The sequence below is a fragment of the Schistocerca gregaria genome, chromosome 6 (assembly GCF_023897955.1).
Source record: "Schistocerca gregaria isolate iqSchGreg1 chromosome 6, iqSchGreg1.2, whole genome shotgun sequence".
NCBI classification, from domain to species: Eukaryota; Metazoa; Arthropoda; class Insecta; order Orthoptera; family Acrididae; genus Schistocerca; species Schistocerca gregaria.
Window position 1 is genome coordinate 185,324,938 of NC_064925.1, and position 17,526 is coordinate 185,342,463.

The 17,526-nt window shown below is 38.7% G+C and overlaps 1 protein-coding gene across 1 annotated transcript in view; it reads left to right on the top strand.

Annotated features, from left to right (window-relative positions):
• The window catches only part of LOC126278621 (cohesin subunit SA-2-like), a 379,668-nt gene that overhangs the window by 323,817 nt on the left and 38,325 nt on the right, over positions 1-17,526 (top strand). Inside the window, exon 18 of the mRNA XM_049978860.1 lies at positions 5,747-5,786. Coding sequence (XP_049834817.1) covers positions 5,747-5,786 — 40 coding nt within the window. The remainder of the gene's footprint in view (positions 1-5,746; positions 5,787-17,526) is intronic.

The following is a 17,526-nucleotide window of genomic DNA, read 5'->3' on the forward strand; positions in this document are numbered from 1 at the left end:
ATTTATTGGTTGCTGTTCCAACCGACATCTGTTGCGAATATTTAATTATATTTAATTATTTTTACTAATATGTCTTGTTGTCAAGAGTAATAATAATCATTAGTTAGTTACGTGTTCCATTGATCAATCTCATGGTAACCATTATGATGTGGAACATGTCAAGCGCATAAGAAATACAAGCATGAATCAATTTGTGTTTCTTTTTAAAAAAAAAAAAAAAATAATGAAAAAAAAGCTTAAAACTTTCTTATTACTTACCTCATTCCCTTAAATGGCACAAAATGAATATATTATAATTATAGATTTTTTTATTCCTATTGAAGAATTCGTCTGAGATATAGAAGGAGTTGTCAAGGAGATAAGATTTCAATTTATTTTTGAAACTATTACTGCTGTCTGCCAGGCATATTACTTCGTCTGGTAATTTATTGAAAAGTTTTACATCACCATATTTTACCCCTTTCTGTTTATGTAGAAGAAAGTGTAAGTCTTTCTTTCTTCTAGTATTATTATCGTGAATGTCACTGTTGTTTTTAAACATTTCATTACTGAGTAAATGTACTGTGAGGCTGTTGTAAGAATTCCTAACCTTTTAAATAGATACCTGCAAGATGTGTGCCTATGAACCCCACACATTATTCTAACCATTTCTTTTGAGCAGTGAATACTTTTTGCTAAGTGTTGAGCTTCCCCAAAATATTATTCCTTATGACGCCAGTGAGTTAAAGTAACCAAAGTATGTTAGCTTGGTAATTCCTGTATCCTCAAAATTAGCAATTATTCTGATTGCAAAAGTTGCTGAACCTAGTCACTTTAGGAGATCCAAAATATGAATTTTCCAATTAAGATTCTCATCTATATGTACACCCAACAACTTAGTGTGCTCTACCATGGCTTCTGACTTCTGTTGATAGGTTATATGTATTTAAGAAACTGTACTCCTTGCAGTAGAAAATTGGATGTAATGTTGTGTGTGTGTGTTTTTTCTTTTTTTCCCCAAAGTTCAGAGCAAGCATGTTCACAGTCAGTCAATCAATAACTTTTCCAAAGACATTATTTGTATCATCTCTATTGGAGTTTCTTTTACTATATTAATAATGATGCTTGTATCCTCAGCAAACAGTTTAGCTTCTTGCTTAAGGTCAGAAAGGAGGTCATTTTCATATATCAAGAACAGAAGGGAACCTAATGTAATTTCACCCCAGTTAGATGAAGTGGGAAAGTTCCTTATATCATTTAAAGGAAAACTTTTGGTTCCTGTTCTGTAGAGAGGACTTAAACCACTCATATGCTGTTCCATTTACAACATAGAATTGTAATTTCTGTAATGTAATATCATGGCTCACACAATCAAATGCTTTGGATAAGTCACTGAAAATTCCTATTGGTGACATTTTACTATTTAAAGACTGGCATATTTTACCCAGTCTGGGAAAATACCTTGAGTTAGTTATGCATTACAGATGTGACTCAGAACATCAGCTGTAACTGCTCCACATTGTGGGCAGTGGAATTGTATATTACTGTTCCAGTAGAACAGCATTTTTGAAATCCAAACTGCGATTTACTAAACATCCCATTACTGTTGAGATGGTAACCATTCTCAAGTACATTACTTTCTTTGCGATCTTTGAAAATGCTGTAATCAAGGATACTGGCCAGTAATTATTGGCATCTGTGGTGTCCCCTTTTTTGTAGAGGCGCTTGACAATGGCATATTTTAACTTGTGTGGGAAAATACCTTGAGTTAGTGATGCGTTACAGATGTGACTCTCAACATAAGCTGTAACTGCTCCACATTGTTTTAATATGCTTACTTGCCAAGTGTTCTGGTTTCCCCAGAAGATTTTTAGATTTTGGTGTCTTCTTCCGGTTTTCCAGATGAACGTAATTGTTTCCTGGGTTTTCAACTCCCAGGCTTGTTCCCACCCTCTGCATTCATATTGCATTTCAGTTCTGACTTTTGATAATAGCTGCTATTCTGAAATGTGAGTGTTTGAAATTTGACCGAAAGGCAACCGGTAATTTTATCGATACTACCTTCTTGCAGAATATTGCTGCACTTTTGTCATTAACTCTGTGTGTTTGAAAAATCACTTGCGAAAGTCAATAGAACGTTCTGTCGATAATCACATCTAACAGATTATTGCTGCATACTCTTTGTTAGCAGGAAAGCTTTTTGTTTATCCTTGCTTTTATTCATTGTTTGCTGTACATTCTGAGATTCGTGCAACTGTGTGACGATTTTTTGTGTGATTTAGTGTTTTCATGATGAGTTCTACTAAAAAATGATATCACCAGTCTTTCAGGAATGCATATTCTACTGAATTTCCATGTATTATGTGATCGCGGGAAGGTGAAACATTAGCATGCTTTTCCACGAGTTTGTGTAATATAAACAACGCTTACGGAGGAAAAACTGTATTAATAAAATCATGTTAAATCCATTAAACATGAAGGGTAGCAGTAGGAAACCTGATTCATTTTTTACCTCTCCTGGAGCTGACCTTGATGTAATAAGAGTAGAATGTTTGTTCACTTCAGTTTTAACTAAACATAATATTCCATTCCAGATTGAGATTTTCAATCTGCAGCAGAGTGTGCGCTGATATGAAATTTCCTGGCAGATAAAAACTGTGTGTCGGACTGAGATTTGAACTCAGGACCTTTGCCTTTCGCGGGCAAGTGCTCTACCCTATGGAACTTCCTTGGCCAGACCAAGACTCATTTGGGCACACAGTTTTAATCTGCCAGGAAGTTTCATATCAGTGCACACTCTGCAGCAGAGTGAAAATCTCATTCTGGAAACATCCCAATGGCTGTGGCTAAGCCCTGTCTAGGTAGTGTCCTTGCTTCCAGGAGTGCTAGTTCTGCAAGGTTCGCAGAAGAGCTTCTGTGAAGTTTGGAAGGCAGGAAACGAGGTAATGGCAGAATTGAAGCTGTGAGGATGGGTTGTGAGTCGTGATTGGGTAGCTCAGATGGTAGAGCACTTGTCCGTGAAAGGCAAAGGTCCAGAATTCGAGACTTGGTGTGGCACACAGCTTTAATTTGGCAAGAAGTTTCATAATATCCTGTTAGTTGCTGCAGATCAAGCTGGTGCCCTTTTTAAGAAAATGATCTCTGGTCCGGAAACTGCAAAAATATACGGTTGTGGCTGTACAAAGACTTAACATATTTCGATAGAAATGGCTACAGATTCAAGAAATGAACTCATGCAAAGTGGAACATTTACTTTGGCTAGAGTTGGGAGCATTGACAGTAAGGCTAATCTTTTTCCATTAGTCATCGCCTGTTTTGAGGAGAAACATGAAAAGATAGGTACTTCGGCTTCAGTTCTATCTGTCCCAGCTTTGGTGGTTGGTTCAATGGTACATAATACTGGGAATTTGTTAATTTCACAGTTGGAGTATTACAAAATACCAATTGAAAATTGTGTAGCATTCTGTTCAGACAATGCTCCAACCATGATTGGAAAGAAAACTGGTGTTGCTGCTGTTTTAAGGGAAGCACAGCCATATGTCTTTGTGCTGGGTTGCTCATGTCATTCGATTCACTTGGCTGCTGAGAAAGGTGCAAGCAATTTGCCTGTTAACTTTTAGTCAACATTTTCCGTTGTTTAGAAAAGGGTTACAAGAGGTAAGAACACATTAAGAAATTTCAAGAGCTTCACAAGATGACTATCGTTAGGAAATTGTCTGCAGAGACTGTTGGAGCAGTGGGATCCATCAGTTGGGTTCTTTAAAGATGAGATGTGTGTTAGTGCTCAGTGCACATCAAGTAACTTAACATTGTTTACAGCCCCAAAAGCTGAGCTTGGTGGTTCTGAAGACCATGGAAAGAGGAAGGCTATCAAGTCATCAGAATCGGATGCCTCAAGAGATTTGCATCTGCGACAAAGTCTGACACTACTGTGCTGAAGAACAACAACATTATTCAAACCCGTGAAGAAAACCTGTTTATGTTTCTCTCTTCAGGCTTTGTCATACCTGTTTTTGAGAATCTCATTTCTTCAAATGCAAATAAATATCCAGTTTAGTAGTTTTGATTGTGCCTTTCATATCGTGTCTTGCAAAATCAAGTGCAGAAGAGCTCATTTTTGTGTAGTGTGTGAACTGTTTCCGATGTTAAGTGGCAACAAATAGACACATCCATCAGTAAGTAACTTGTGTAAATACCTAACTTCAGAGTTCGAAAATAGTGATCTTAAAATGTAGCCTACATTATATGTGTTAATATTATTTGTAATCTCCTTCTGTGTAGTCTTTTCTCGCTATGTTTGAACACCTCGCGACGCATCCACATGTTAAATTTTTGAGATTTGGGATCTTCTTGATTTCTGTTTTTGGAAATTGGCAGGTATGCAGATGTCATCTACTCTACCAGAACGTTTATTTTTCAAATATTTAATGATTTTTCTTATTTCACAAGAGGTGGTTAGATGAAAATTAATCTGACAAGGACTTCTCTGTGGTTGTTAGCTATTTGTGTACTGTTGGTTAAGGTGGTCTCATTCACTTTAATAGTAATACTATGTACCCCAGTGGTTACTTTTCCTGTCTCTCTTCTAACAACATTCCATGTTGATTTGATTTGATTTTCTGACAACTTTTCTCAGTATGTTACAATAAAATCTTTACTTATTCTCGCTGCCCCACACAATTTTGTTTTTCTTTGTGAAGACACTTTAATACCTGTAGTAGTCCAAGGTTTCTTTAAAAACTGTTTGGTGTTACATTTAGTAATTTTTGGGGGGCAACAATGTTCAAAAAGGAATATAAATTTCTCAGAGAATATGTTGCATTTGTCATTAGCATTTAGCTCATTATATACATCTCCCCAATTAACATTTATTAAACTTTCTCTGAAGTGTCCTATAGATACCAGGTTGACCAACCTTACACTTTTACGTATCGGTTTCTGAATTCCACACCCTGCTATGTTTTGTAAGTCAATCTGCACATAATAGTCTGCTAATCCATTTATCGCAGGGAAAGCATGTGTTAGTTTTACATCCTCTTGCTGTACAAATACATTATTTATTAGAGTGCTTGTGTCTTGTGCTATACATGTAGTTGATCACTGATTCTAAGTTACTTGTCATTAATAACACTTCTAGTTCAGTTTTCCTATCAGAATTGCTAAGAAAGTTTACGTTGAAATCACCACAGATTAATAACTTCTTCCTTTTGTCTGACAGACAGCATAATAGGGAGTCAACCTTTTTTACGGATAGCTCCCAATCTCCTAATGGGGACTAGTACACTGTTGCTAATATCAACACTACATTACCTAGCTGCAGTTCACGTGCACAACTTCAAATTGCTGTTCGACATGAAATTTGCTTACTTCTACAGCTTTGTACTTATACCCTTGTTTTGTGTAAATTGCAATAATGATGATGATGATACTACTACTACTACTCCTATTAATAATAATAATAATAATAATAATAATAATAATTGTGTGATGCTTCATGTATTTGTAAATATCATGCATAAACATTTGCCCTCCCATTTCTCCCTCCCTACACACACACAGACACACTTTAAGTGTAGAAAATTTAACAATAATATTGCAATAAATAGAAATGAATTAGTTTTGGCTTTGTTTGGAAGAAAATTTGAAGGAATTAGATTTTGACTTTGCAGTTCTTATTTTTTTTAAAGTTTCTTGTATTTTGTATATAATAAAAATTCTACTACTGAAAGGAAACAATTATTATTATTATTTCTGTGCTTGTTTCCAGATAAGAAGAAGAGAGAAACTAAAGATCGGAAGAAAGTTACGTAAGTAATGCTTTTTTAATTATCTTTTGAATAAATTGGATTTCATGAAATTATTAGAATACTAACAGGAAATTATTTCTTCATAATTTTAAGTATTCAACCATAGTTAATATCTGTACACAGAGTGCTTCAGAAGAAATAGTAAATATTTCAATATAACTGCAGTGGTACTTCGATTTTATATTCTCCAATTTTACATTTTTTGTGATTGTACACTCTAAATTTGTAACCCCTGTGAACAACCCATAAGATTAATGCTAAAAATTCCCTGATTTCATATTTCTTTCTAGGAAGATTGACCATGATTTTAAGTTCTTACTTGATGTCTCTCTTGACTTCATCCTGTTTTCTTTCAATTGACATTTGATGGGACTGAACAAGTTATAAGTGGCTCTATGAAAAGATGGTTCACACCACAGGTTGTGGTAGAATTAAGGGAATATTTTAGGCTGTTGTGAAAAGGGGAGATGTGTGAGAGGAAAAGCTTACATAATCCATGATCAGGGTTGTCAACACAACTTGCAACATTTAGCTTCACCGTGCAGTTACGATACAACTACTGATAGTTTGCAGCGGTAATGGAAAAACAAGACAGTCAATGTGAAGTGTTCTGGATGGAGTCAATATGTGTCAAAGGGCTCCAGCCACCACCTTTGCTTGTTCCAGTTATAACTCAGTCTTATTTTTTTGCATGTATTTCTGATGTGCTGTGTTCAACAACAATATAAATCGTCAACCTTTCAAATTCAAACACTGAGTCTCAAAGAATATGCTCCGTCATAATTGAGGAACTGTTGCCATTTTTGGCTAGTGAAGTCTTATTGGCTGGTGACTTGTTAAGTCACCCAACAGCCACCGTAGCCACCACATCACCCTAACAAACATAAAATGAGTTCACTGGATATGTGGAGAGGGGAGGGGCCCTTGAATGATGGGAGTGCAGATAGGGTAAAAGCATTTTGTGAAGTGCTGCAAATATACTTTTCATGCAGATGATGTGCTATGTCAGAGATATCACACTGAAATAGAACAAGGGTTTTGCAGTAGCACATTTTAAAGACTTTTGTGTTCAAATCTGACATGGTACAGTTGCAATAACTACATGCACTACCCTGAGTACCTCTATCGGTTCTCCCTTCTATTCCAGTCTCATATTGTACGTGGAAAGAAGGATTGTCGGTATGCTTCTGTGTGGGCTCTAATCTCTCTGATTTTTTTCTCATGGTCTCTGCGAGATATACATAGGAGGGAGCAATATACTGCTTGACTCTTCGGTGAAGGTATGTTCTCGGAGCTTTAACAAAAGCCCGTACCGAGCTACTGAGCGTCTCTCCTGCAGAGTCTTCCACTGGAGTTTATCTACCATCTCCGTAACGCTTTCGCGATTACTAAATGATCCTGTAACGAAGTGCGCTGCTCTCTGTTGGATCTTCTCTATCTCTTCTATCAACCCTATCTGGTGCGGGTCCCATACTGCTGAGCAGTATTCAGGCAGTGGGCGACCAAGCATACTGTAACCTACTTCCTTTGTTGTCGGATTGCATTTCCTTAGGATTCTTCCAATGAATCTCAGTCTGGCATGTGCTTTACCGACAATCAACTTTATATGATCATTCCATTTTAAATCACTCCTAATGCGTACTCCCAGATAATTTATGGAATTAACTGCTTCCAGTTGCTGACCTGCTATTTTGTAGCTAAATGATAAGGGACCTATCTTTCTATGTATTCGCATCACATTGCACTTGTCTACATTGAGATTCAATTGCCATTCCGTGCACCAAGCGTCAATTCGCTGCAGATCCTCTTGCATTTCAGTACAATTTTCCATTGTTGCAACCTCTCGATACACCACAGCATCATCTGCAAAAAGCCTCAGTGAACTTCCGATGTCATCCACCAGGTCATTTATGTATATTGTGAGTAGCAACGGTTGTATGACACTCCCCTGCGGCACACCTGAAATCACTCTTACTTCGGAAGACTTCTCTCCATTGAGAATGACATGCTGCGTTCTGTTATCTAGGAACTCCTCAATCCAATCACACAATTGATCTGATAGTCCATATGCTCTTACTTTGTTCATTAAACGACTGTGGGGAACTGTGTCAAACGCCTTGCGGAAGTCAAGAAACACGGCATCTACCTGTGAACCCGTGTCTAAGGCCCTCTGAGTCTCGTGGACGAATAGCGCGAGCTGGGTTTCACATGACTGTCTTTTTCGAAACCCATGCTGATTCCTACAGAGTAGATTTCTAGTCTCCAGAAAAGACATTATACTCGAACATAATACGTGTTCCAAAATTCTACAACTGATAGACGTTAGTGATATAGGTCTATAGTTCTGCACATCTGTTCGACGTCCCTTCTTGAAAATGGGGATGACCTGTGCCCTTTTCCAATCCTTTGGAACGCTTCTCTGTTCTAGAGACCTACGGTACACCGCTGCAAGAAGGGGGCCAAGTTCCTTCACGTACTCTGTGTAAAATCAAACTGGTATCCCATGGACCAGCGTCCTTTCCTCTTTTAAGCGATTTTAATTGTTTCTCTATCCCTCTGTCATCTATCTCGATATCTACCATTTTGTCAACTGTGCGACAATCTAGAGAAGGAAGCACAGTGCAGTCTTCCTCTGTGAAATATCTTTGGAAGAAGACATTTAGTATTTCGGCCTTTAGTCTGTCATCCTCTGTTTCAATACCATTTTGGTCACAGAGTGTCTGGACATTTTGTTTTGATCCACCTACCGCTTTGACATAGGTAAACTCATTTTTTCACTACTCTGTTTCTCTCATCAAGCCTAAAATAACACATTGATGGTGGTGAGCATATGAAGTGTGGCTCATAAGAAAAGCATTAAACAGTAACTGCAATCGTGACAAGGTATGTCATCTAGCATATGTTTGCATTTATGCTTATGGTTTAACCACTTAGCTGCTGTGATGTTTTTGGTTTAATTCAACATGTTCATCAATTTTTGCTTTTTATGGGTGAGCACAAAGGATGATCTCCCAAAAACGCATTTTTTTAATGTATAATTTGTAGTTATAGCACACCGGAAAACAGCTTTACCTTGTACCCAGACACCAATTTCAGTTTTTTGATGAAATCCATTACCACAAATTGTTGTATAAACATTGTATTGTACATTTAATTCCCTTCACTGAGACAGATTTTATACAAATTATTGGAGAGGACTGCGATTTTTAATCATATATGCCAATTACATGTAGTTTTATGTAGTTTTTCTTATATTTTGGGGGTTTTTAACATGTTCCTCAATTCTGCATTTTCCTCAGTTTTGGTCACTGTAGTGACCCATTATGTTTCAGTCATGCAACCATTACCTCTCAAGCTCTTATATATAAAAAGATGCTGTGACTTACCAAATGAGAAAGCGCTGGTAGATAGACACAATAAAAAACACACAAACACACACACAAATTCCAAGCTTTCGCAACCCAAAGTTGCTTCATCAGGAAAGAGGGAAAGAGAGGGAAAGTGTGGGTTTTAAGGGAGAGGGCAAGGAGTCATTCCAAACCCGGGAGTGGAAAGACTTACCTTAGGGCGAAAAAGGGACAGGTATACACTCGCACACACACACATATCCATCCGCACATACGCAGACACAAGCAGACATATGTAAAGGCAAAGAGTTTGGGCAGAGATGTTAGTCGAGGTAGAAGTACAAAGGCAAAGATGTTGTTGAGTGACAAGTGATGTAGGAGGGGCAGCAACTTGAAATTAACGGAGGTTGAGGCCTGGAGGGTAACGGGAAGAGAGAATATATTGAAGGGCAAGTTCCCACCACCAGAGTTCTGATAGGTTGGTGTCAGTGGGAAGTATCGAGATAACCCAGACGGTGTAACACTGTGCCAAGATGTGCTGGCCGTGCACAAAGGCATGTTTAGCCACAGGGTGATCCTCATTACCAACAAACACTGCCTGTGTCCGTTCATGTGAATGGACAGTTTGTTGCTGCTCATTCCTACATAGAAGGCTTCACAGTGTAGGCAGGTTAGTTGGTAAATCAGATGGTTGCTTTCACACGTGGCTCTGCCTTTGATCGTGTACACCTTTCGGGTTACAGGACTGGAGTAGGTGGTGGTGGGAGGGTGCATGGGGCAGGTTTTATAGCGGGAGTGGTTACAAGGGTAGGAGCCAGATGGTAGGGAAGGTGGTTTGGGGATTTCATAGCGATGAATCAAAAGGTTACAAAGGTTAGGTGGATGGCGGAAAGACTCTCTTGATGGAGTGGGGAGGATTTCATGAAGTCTTTTTTCCCATGTGGAATGTTTCTTTATAGACACACAAACATACACTCAAAATTCAAGTTTTCACAACCAACAGTTGCTTCATCAGGAAAGAGGGAAAGATGAAAGGATGTGGGTTTTAAGGGAGAGGATAAGGGGTCATTCCAATCCTGGGAGCAGAAAGACTTACCTTAGGGGGAAAAAAGGACAGGTATACACTCGCGCACACACACACACACATATCCATCCGCACATACACAGACACAAGCACACATATATACTAAAAAAAAGATGCTGTGACTTACCAAACAGGAAAGCACTGGTAGATAGACACAATAAAAAACAAACACACACACAAATATCAAGCTTTCGCAACCCACAGTTGCTTCACCAGGAAAGAGGGAAGGAGAGGGAAAGACGAAAGGATGTGGGTATTAAGGGAGAGGGTAAGGAGTTATTCCAATCCCGGGAGCGGAAAGACTTACCTTAGGGGGAAAAAGGGGCAGGTATACACTCGCGCGCGCGCGCACACACACACACACACACACACACACTCATATCCATCCGCACATATGCAGACACAAGCAGACATATGTAAAGGCCAACAGTTTGGGCAGAGATGTCAGTCAAGGCGGAAGTACAGAGGCAAAGATGCTGTTGGGTGACAAGTGATGTACGAGGGGCGGCAACTTAAAATTAGTGGAGGTTGGGGCCGGGTGGATAACGGGAAGAGAGGATATATTGAAGGGCAAGTTCCCATCTCCGGAACATATCCATCACTTTTAACATTCTTGAATCTCATGGGAGGCACAAAACGTAGTGCCTAAAGAATTCTCTTGAGAGTCCAGTCACATAGTGCAAATTATAAGGAGGCTCTGGTCAGAAATGACATGCTGATGGAAGATCATCGACCCAGATCTGACTCATGCAATATCTTCAAATTATGTTTTACAAAACGATCCTGGACCATTTCAGAAGAAAGAGGTGGACCAAGCAGCTTGAATGGCATGCACGAAGAGTCTTGTTGTTGCTGACTTCTAGGGGAGTCTTCAAGACTGGGAAAAGCACAGTCAGATACTAGAGGTATGTTGTATAGAGCATGGGTGACCAAGAATTTGGCTTGCAAGCTATGCCCTAGTATGAGTGCCATAGTGCTCAGCCTTGGCGCACATTTCCTCCACTGCCTCAACACACTGTCTTGAGCAGGAGGATGGGGAAGGGGGAAAACTGTGAATGTGCCGCATTTAAATGGCAGTCGTACTGTGTATGACTTGTTTTTATATTTCACATTTTGTAACAATAGAGATCATAAACAAATCAAGTTTTCAGTATTATTTAATTATTTTTGGTATTTTGAAGCCATAATATAATTTTTTATCTGGTACAAACCATTGGCATACAGGCAGACACAAAAAATTTTACAGATTTTTATACTGAGGTCACCATGTATCTGTGACTTAATTAGTTACATGGTTGAGAAAAAGTCTTCCACACAAGTATGTCGATCAACATGTAGCACTTCTGCAACCTCATTATGTAGGTATGGAAATTCCACTTGAGAAAAGCAACTAGACATTCCGGACAGTTTCAACGTAAAAGGATTTACCAACAAATACGGATTGCCTTCAGGTCAGTCAGTCACGTCTGCACATTTAGAGAGGTGCTCTCGTCTGAAACAGAAAACGGTCTCAAAAACAGGTGTAATATTGACATTGTCCCCAAAACATTAAGGAAACTATCCTTGTAATTCTTTCAGGGCCACAATGAATTCTTCAAACATCACGGTTTCTTTAATCACAATGTGCTTAAAGAACTGGACTTGGTTTCTCAGAACATGTTCCTTCTAAGCAAGATTTTCTTTTGAAATGCATCCCTGTCAAGTGAAAAAGAAGCTGTTTCCACCTTGCAGTGTCCTACTGTGGGCAGTCAAATCCGCTTAAAATGCAAGGTCTGCAGTCCATTCTAGATGTTCTAATTTTCATTCCTGCACTACTTATTCCTTCATAAATTCAACAGTAGTGAGTTTCAAATTGAGAAATCATTCCAGGCACACTGCTTGACTTAACCAATGTACTTTGCAGTAATAAATAAAGTGTCCATACTCTTCACTCAGTTACATCAAAAACTGTTGCAACTGACAGTGGACTAATGCATGCAGTGGACTAATGCATGCAATTTCAGAAATTTTATATTCATACCACCAGTTTCTTCACATGCTGCTTACCTGCAAATTTAGCACGAAGTGCTTCTTGATGTACTGAACAATGAATCCCATGTGTCAATCAATGTAATTCTTAGTTTTTGGTCTTTTATTGTCAGCTAAATCTTTCAATTCAATTGTAATATTGTTTCAAAACAGATTTGCAGTATTTGATGCTTTTGTGACTGCTCATATGTATTGAGAATTCTTATCCCTCTCTTCTATACTTCCCATTAATTTTTAAAGGCTTGTCACAATAGTTCACGAGACTGTCTCTTCTGTGCGAAGAGCCACTGGACCTGTTAACGTCCTTCAGACCACAAACAAACAACAAGGTGCAATGAGCACTGTCACCACACTTCTGCTGAACTGAGGAGAGTTGTGCTAATCAAAAAACACTTCACCACAATATTAAATGAAATGTCATGCTTTACAGAGTAATTCTGGGAAGGAACAAGCAAAGCAGACACAGCCTGAGCCTTGGCCCACACACACCCTGCACACTCAGCTCACATGACATTTGACACACTTAGCAACTTTGTCACATTCAGGAACTTTGTAACACTCAGTAACTTTCTTTGTATGATTCAATCACAATATTTGCAGGGCAAATTCTACTGCAAGTCCAGAAACCAGAAAGTGAGGCAAAAAGTTCCTGCCCTGTTTATGAAACACTGTCCTTCTAAGTCAAGAATACTCTATTTCCTCGTATGTTTGCCATTAAGGTCAATGGATCTTTTTTTAATGTTTTTATCAGAGAGGAGATTCCCATCCCAGAAATGAAAAACTGCAAGATTCCCATGTTAACCTTTTTTAAACACATTATTCATTCCATTCAACTGCTGTTCTGTCACTGACAGAATTACAGTTTCACTGGATCACCTCAAATTTTTTATTTCTTCTCCTAGAACTTTATTATTTATTTAGACTGACCAGATTAGGGCCATAAGCCCCCCCCCCCCTCCTCCCTCCCTTTCAACAGACTAGGAGTAACATATACTAAAAATATTCCAAAACACACTCAATAAAAATAACTGACATTAAAAATAATAACAACTTTCCTTTATTGGTGCCAAATCCAGGGCCTCATTGTACATTTGATAAAGAGGGGGAGTGGAAAGAGTAACAAATAGGACACTCCCAGGTCCCCTTGCAAGGGGGACAGCTTTAAGGGCTTATCAGTGCATGGGAGCAGTAGATACTGAAAGTCAAGTACGTCATACAATATTTCTATAGTCAGCGAAAAGAAATAATTTTTCATATGCAGCAATTATATCAAAACACTATTTATTATACTAAAACTTGCTCTTTTTCTCTAAATAAATACACATGAATACACTCTTTCCTAATACGTACACCATGCTGATCTTGTGTTAAACATCAGACAAAAATAACAAATTAAATGATTCCCAATCCCAAGAGCCACGCACCTCCTAGGCAAACCATACATCTCTGTAAAGTAAAAATACCTCACACAACGAGGAACTAAAAAACAGTGAAGGCAGAGATAATGTATTTCAGTAAGGCAGATACTGGCAAAAGAAGCATTGCATTTAACAAAATCACTTGTCTGTCGTGAATCAGGTGACAACGTTTACCTGAGGTGTAATTGAAACTTAAAATTGTGGAACTAACCCCTCCGGTCTTAACCATTGGGTTTTGTTTACAAACTCAACTCTGTAATTCCAGGTACAACTATGGAACACGTTAGTAATCATAAAATTACCCCAGGAGGTAACAAATCTGATGCAGTCAGTGATGCAGCTTCTTTCTCAGATTATGGGGAGACTAGGCTGAGATGTTTTGTCCTGTTTTGTCCTAGATCAGAGGAAATCAGAGTCCTCAGACCAACTAAAGCTCAAAATCTAAATTTTATGTGGCACACTCACCAGTAATTCATATATACATCCAGGATAGCTTTGCAAATTAGGAGAAACACTTAAAGAAGAAAAAACCAAAATTTTAGTCAAGCAGGAAACAAGATTGTCAGGTTAGAAAATTAGCAATTTTGGAAATTACAAATAGTTCGAAAGCCAAACTAATGAAAGAATCCTTAAAAATACACCTTACCTACATTCTCAGTTTCATAAGATAATCTTGGACTTTTGACTGAAGTATAGCCTGCAAACAACACATTCATGACAAATTTCCTTGAAGGGTACAAATAAAATGTACACTATGATTGTTGCACAGATACTGGTCAACCAAGAAAGTAAAACAAACTCAGAAAAAGTAAAAAAAAGTCATGTGAGGTGGCAGAAAATATTGGATTGGTGCATAAGTTCGTAGTGTTTTTTGATAAGTTTAATAAACACAACAGATACACGTAACAGATACTTAAGTCATAATTAACATATACTCCTTCAGTGTTTACAACAGTATGCAGATATGGGTGTAACTTTTTGATTCAGCGACTGTAGAAAACACACGTTTTTCAGGCAAAATACTCATAAAGCCATGTTAAGACCATATTTTCATTCAGAAAAGGAAGTTAGTTTAAGGTTGTTTGACAGAGAGCAGAAAAGTTGAAAGTCTGAGGGTGCAAGATCACGTGAATAAGAAGGGTGCAAAATGACTTCCCAACCCAACTCCTGTATAGTGTTTTTTGTCAGTCTAACAGAACACAGGTAGGTGTAGCATCACTTTACACAATCTTCCTTGTTGTTGTTTTTGAATTTTGTGTGCAAGACGTCTCAGTTGTTGGGGAAGCAATTCATAGTACATCACACCATTGCTGCTCCACCAGATGCATTACATTATCTTTTGTGGTTGCACACAGGTCTTTTTATGGGGATTTGCTGCTACATTTGGCCTCAACCATCCCTTTATTTTCCTTATTTTTGCATAAAGACAATATTTCTTATCACCAGTAACAACACAAGATAGGAATTGCCAATGTTGTTCATGGACCAATTGATGACGAGCAAGCATAAATGAACATAAGACCACCCATTGATTTTTGTGATCTTGGCTTAGAGAATATGGTACCCATACACCCAATTTTTGAACCTTCCCCATTGGATGGTGAGCACAGAGTCAGGAGAACTCATTTAGTATAAGCATTCTTTCTTCAACTTCACTTTCTTACAAGAGGTTGATGTCAGCATCCTGGTGATGTGTCTGGTCATCCAAGCAGCACTGTGCTACCTCAGCACAAGTTACTGGTGACCACAGTTCATTACATATGCAGTTCTTGAGTACAGTGATGTTGATCATTGTGGATTAATGTGTTTAAATGATCTTTGTCAAACCCCAAAAGTCTTTCTGAATGTGGAGAACCACTAATATCAAAATGATCAAAGCTGGAAAACCATTTTCTTGCCATGCTCTGCTCAGTAGCATTATCCTCATATACAGTGCAAATGTTTCTAGCTGAGTCTGCTGCTGTCACCCCTCTATTGAATTAAGACAGCAATTGCTCCATTGGCACTCCATTTTCTAGCGTCCACAGCTGCACTCACTACCCCCAAATAACAAAATGATAATATGTAAATTTAAATAGCAACAGTGAACTACAAATAAAAAATTACAATCAATAAATAAACCCATAGCAACCAGAATACCAACATGCAAAACAAAAACACTACCAACTTATGCACCAACCTAATACTAAAACTCCATAAAGACACTTGTAAATTGCAATGGATGATTATGCAGTTAGGGGAAGAGACAAGATTCAAGTAAATGATTGGTGACTTCTCTGCACACAAATGAACCAATCACAATGGAAAGAGACTGATAGAAATGTTTAGAATATCAGCCACAAAACTATGTCAACCCATTCAAAATAAGAGAGAGAAAGAATAGCTCACCATGCATATTTCTTCTTCCGTATCCGGATGCACCAATTATATCTTCCCTTCCCAGTAATTAGCAATGTAGTTTGCTTTGTCATTGACTTTCAAAACATCATCTTTAGTGCATGTTATAGACATATCTGGGCAAATCAGTAGGTGGTCCAAGTCCTGTATTGCTTTGCATTCACACCTATCGCTATCACTGTAACCCCATTTAAATAGGTTTGATTTGCACCCAGTTACTCCAGTACGCAGCCGGTTTAATGACCTCCAAGTTGTAAAAGGTAGTTGAAATCCTGCAGATCCCTCCTCAAGTAGTTCCATTGTGGAATGTGGCACCATTTCTTCCCAAAGAGATAGCCGCCTTGCGACGGGCTTGGTGGCGAGCTCTTCAGTAGTTTCAATGAAACTCCTGCGGATTTCAGCCGGACACGTTGTTTTCGGTGCATATGCATTGGGTGTCGAGGATCATTCATTTGTTTTGATCTTTCGATCTCGGCGGCTACTTGTCTGCGTATAGTGGGTGGTGCTATGCCTATGATGGGATAAATGATGTCTGTGGGAGTTGGTTTGAGGCATCCTGTGGCAATATGTACAGTTTCGTTTACGGCGACGTCAACTTGCTTAGTGTGAGCAGAGTTCCTCCAAACTGGCGCTGCAAATTCCACTGCTGAGATATTCACCACCAGACCTGTGGTGCGCAAAACATGCGGTTGAGCACCCCACGATGAACCTGTTAGCTTCCACAGTATTTTGTTCCTGGCACAGACCTTTTCTTTAGTGTTGTGACAGTGCTGCTTAAAAGTAATTGCTCTGTCCAATGTTACTTCCAGGTATTTTGGGCTGTTTGTATGTTTCAGCTCTTCCCCATGCCACATGACTCGGAGTTTCCGTTTGGCTTGTTTGGTCCTAAGATGGAAGGCGGATACTTGAGATTTACTAGGGTTTGGTTTGAGATTATTGCCGTCGGAATAGGTAGCAAGTTCTGTTAAGGCTCCTGTGAGATTCTCCTCCACTTGTTCAAAGGTTTTATCCTGTGTGGCCACTGCTGCATCATCAGCATATATGAACATTCGTGTCTGGTGGCTGATGGGAAGATCATTGGTATAGATGGTAAATAATATTGGAGCCAAGACACTACCCTTTGTAAGTCCATTTTTCTGTGTCTTCCATCGGCTGTTTTTAGATTGTAAGGTTACATAGTAGCATCTGTTCTGTATCATGCATTTCACAAACATAGAAAGGGTGTAGTCCTTAGTGACATTATATTCTTTCTGGGTAAGCAACTTACGGTTAACTGTGTCATATGCAGCACTGAGATCCAGTAATGCGACCCCAGTTACTTCTCCTCTCTGATAGCTGTCTTCGATGTACTGTGTGAGATTAAGGATTTGGCCACAGCATGATTTTCCTGGTCGAAATCCAGCTTGTTCATTAATGAGGGCTTTGTCCACATAATCAGCTATGCGTTTGAGGATCATTCGCTCCAG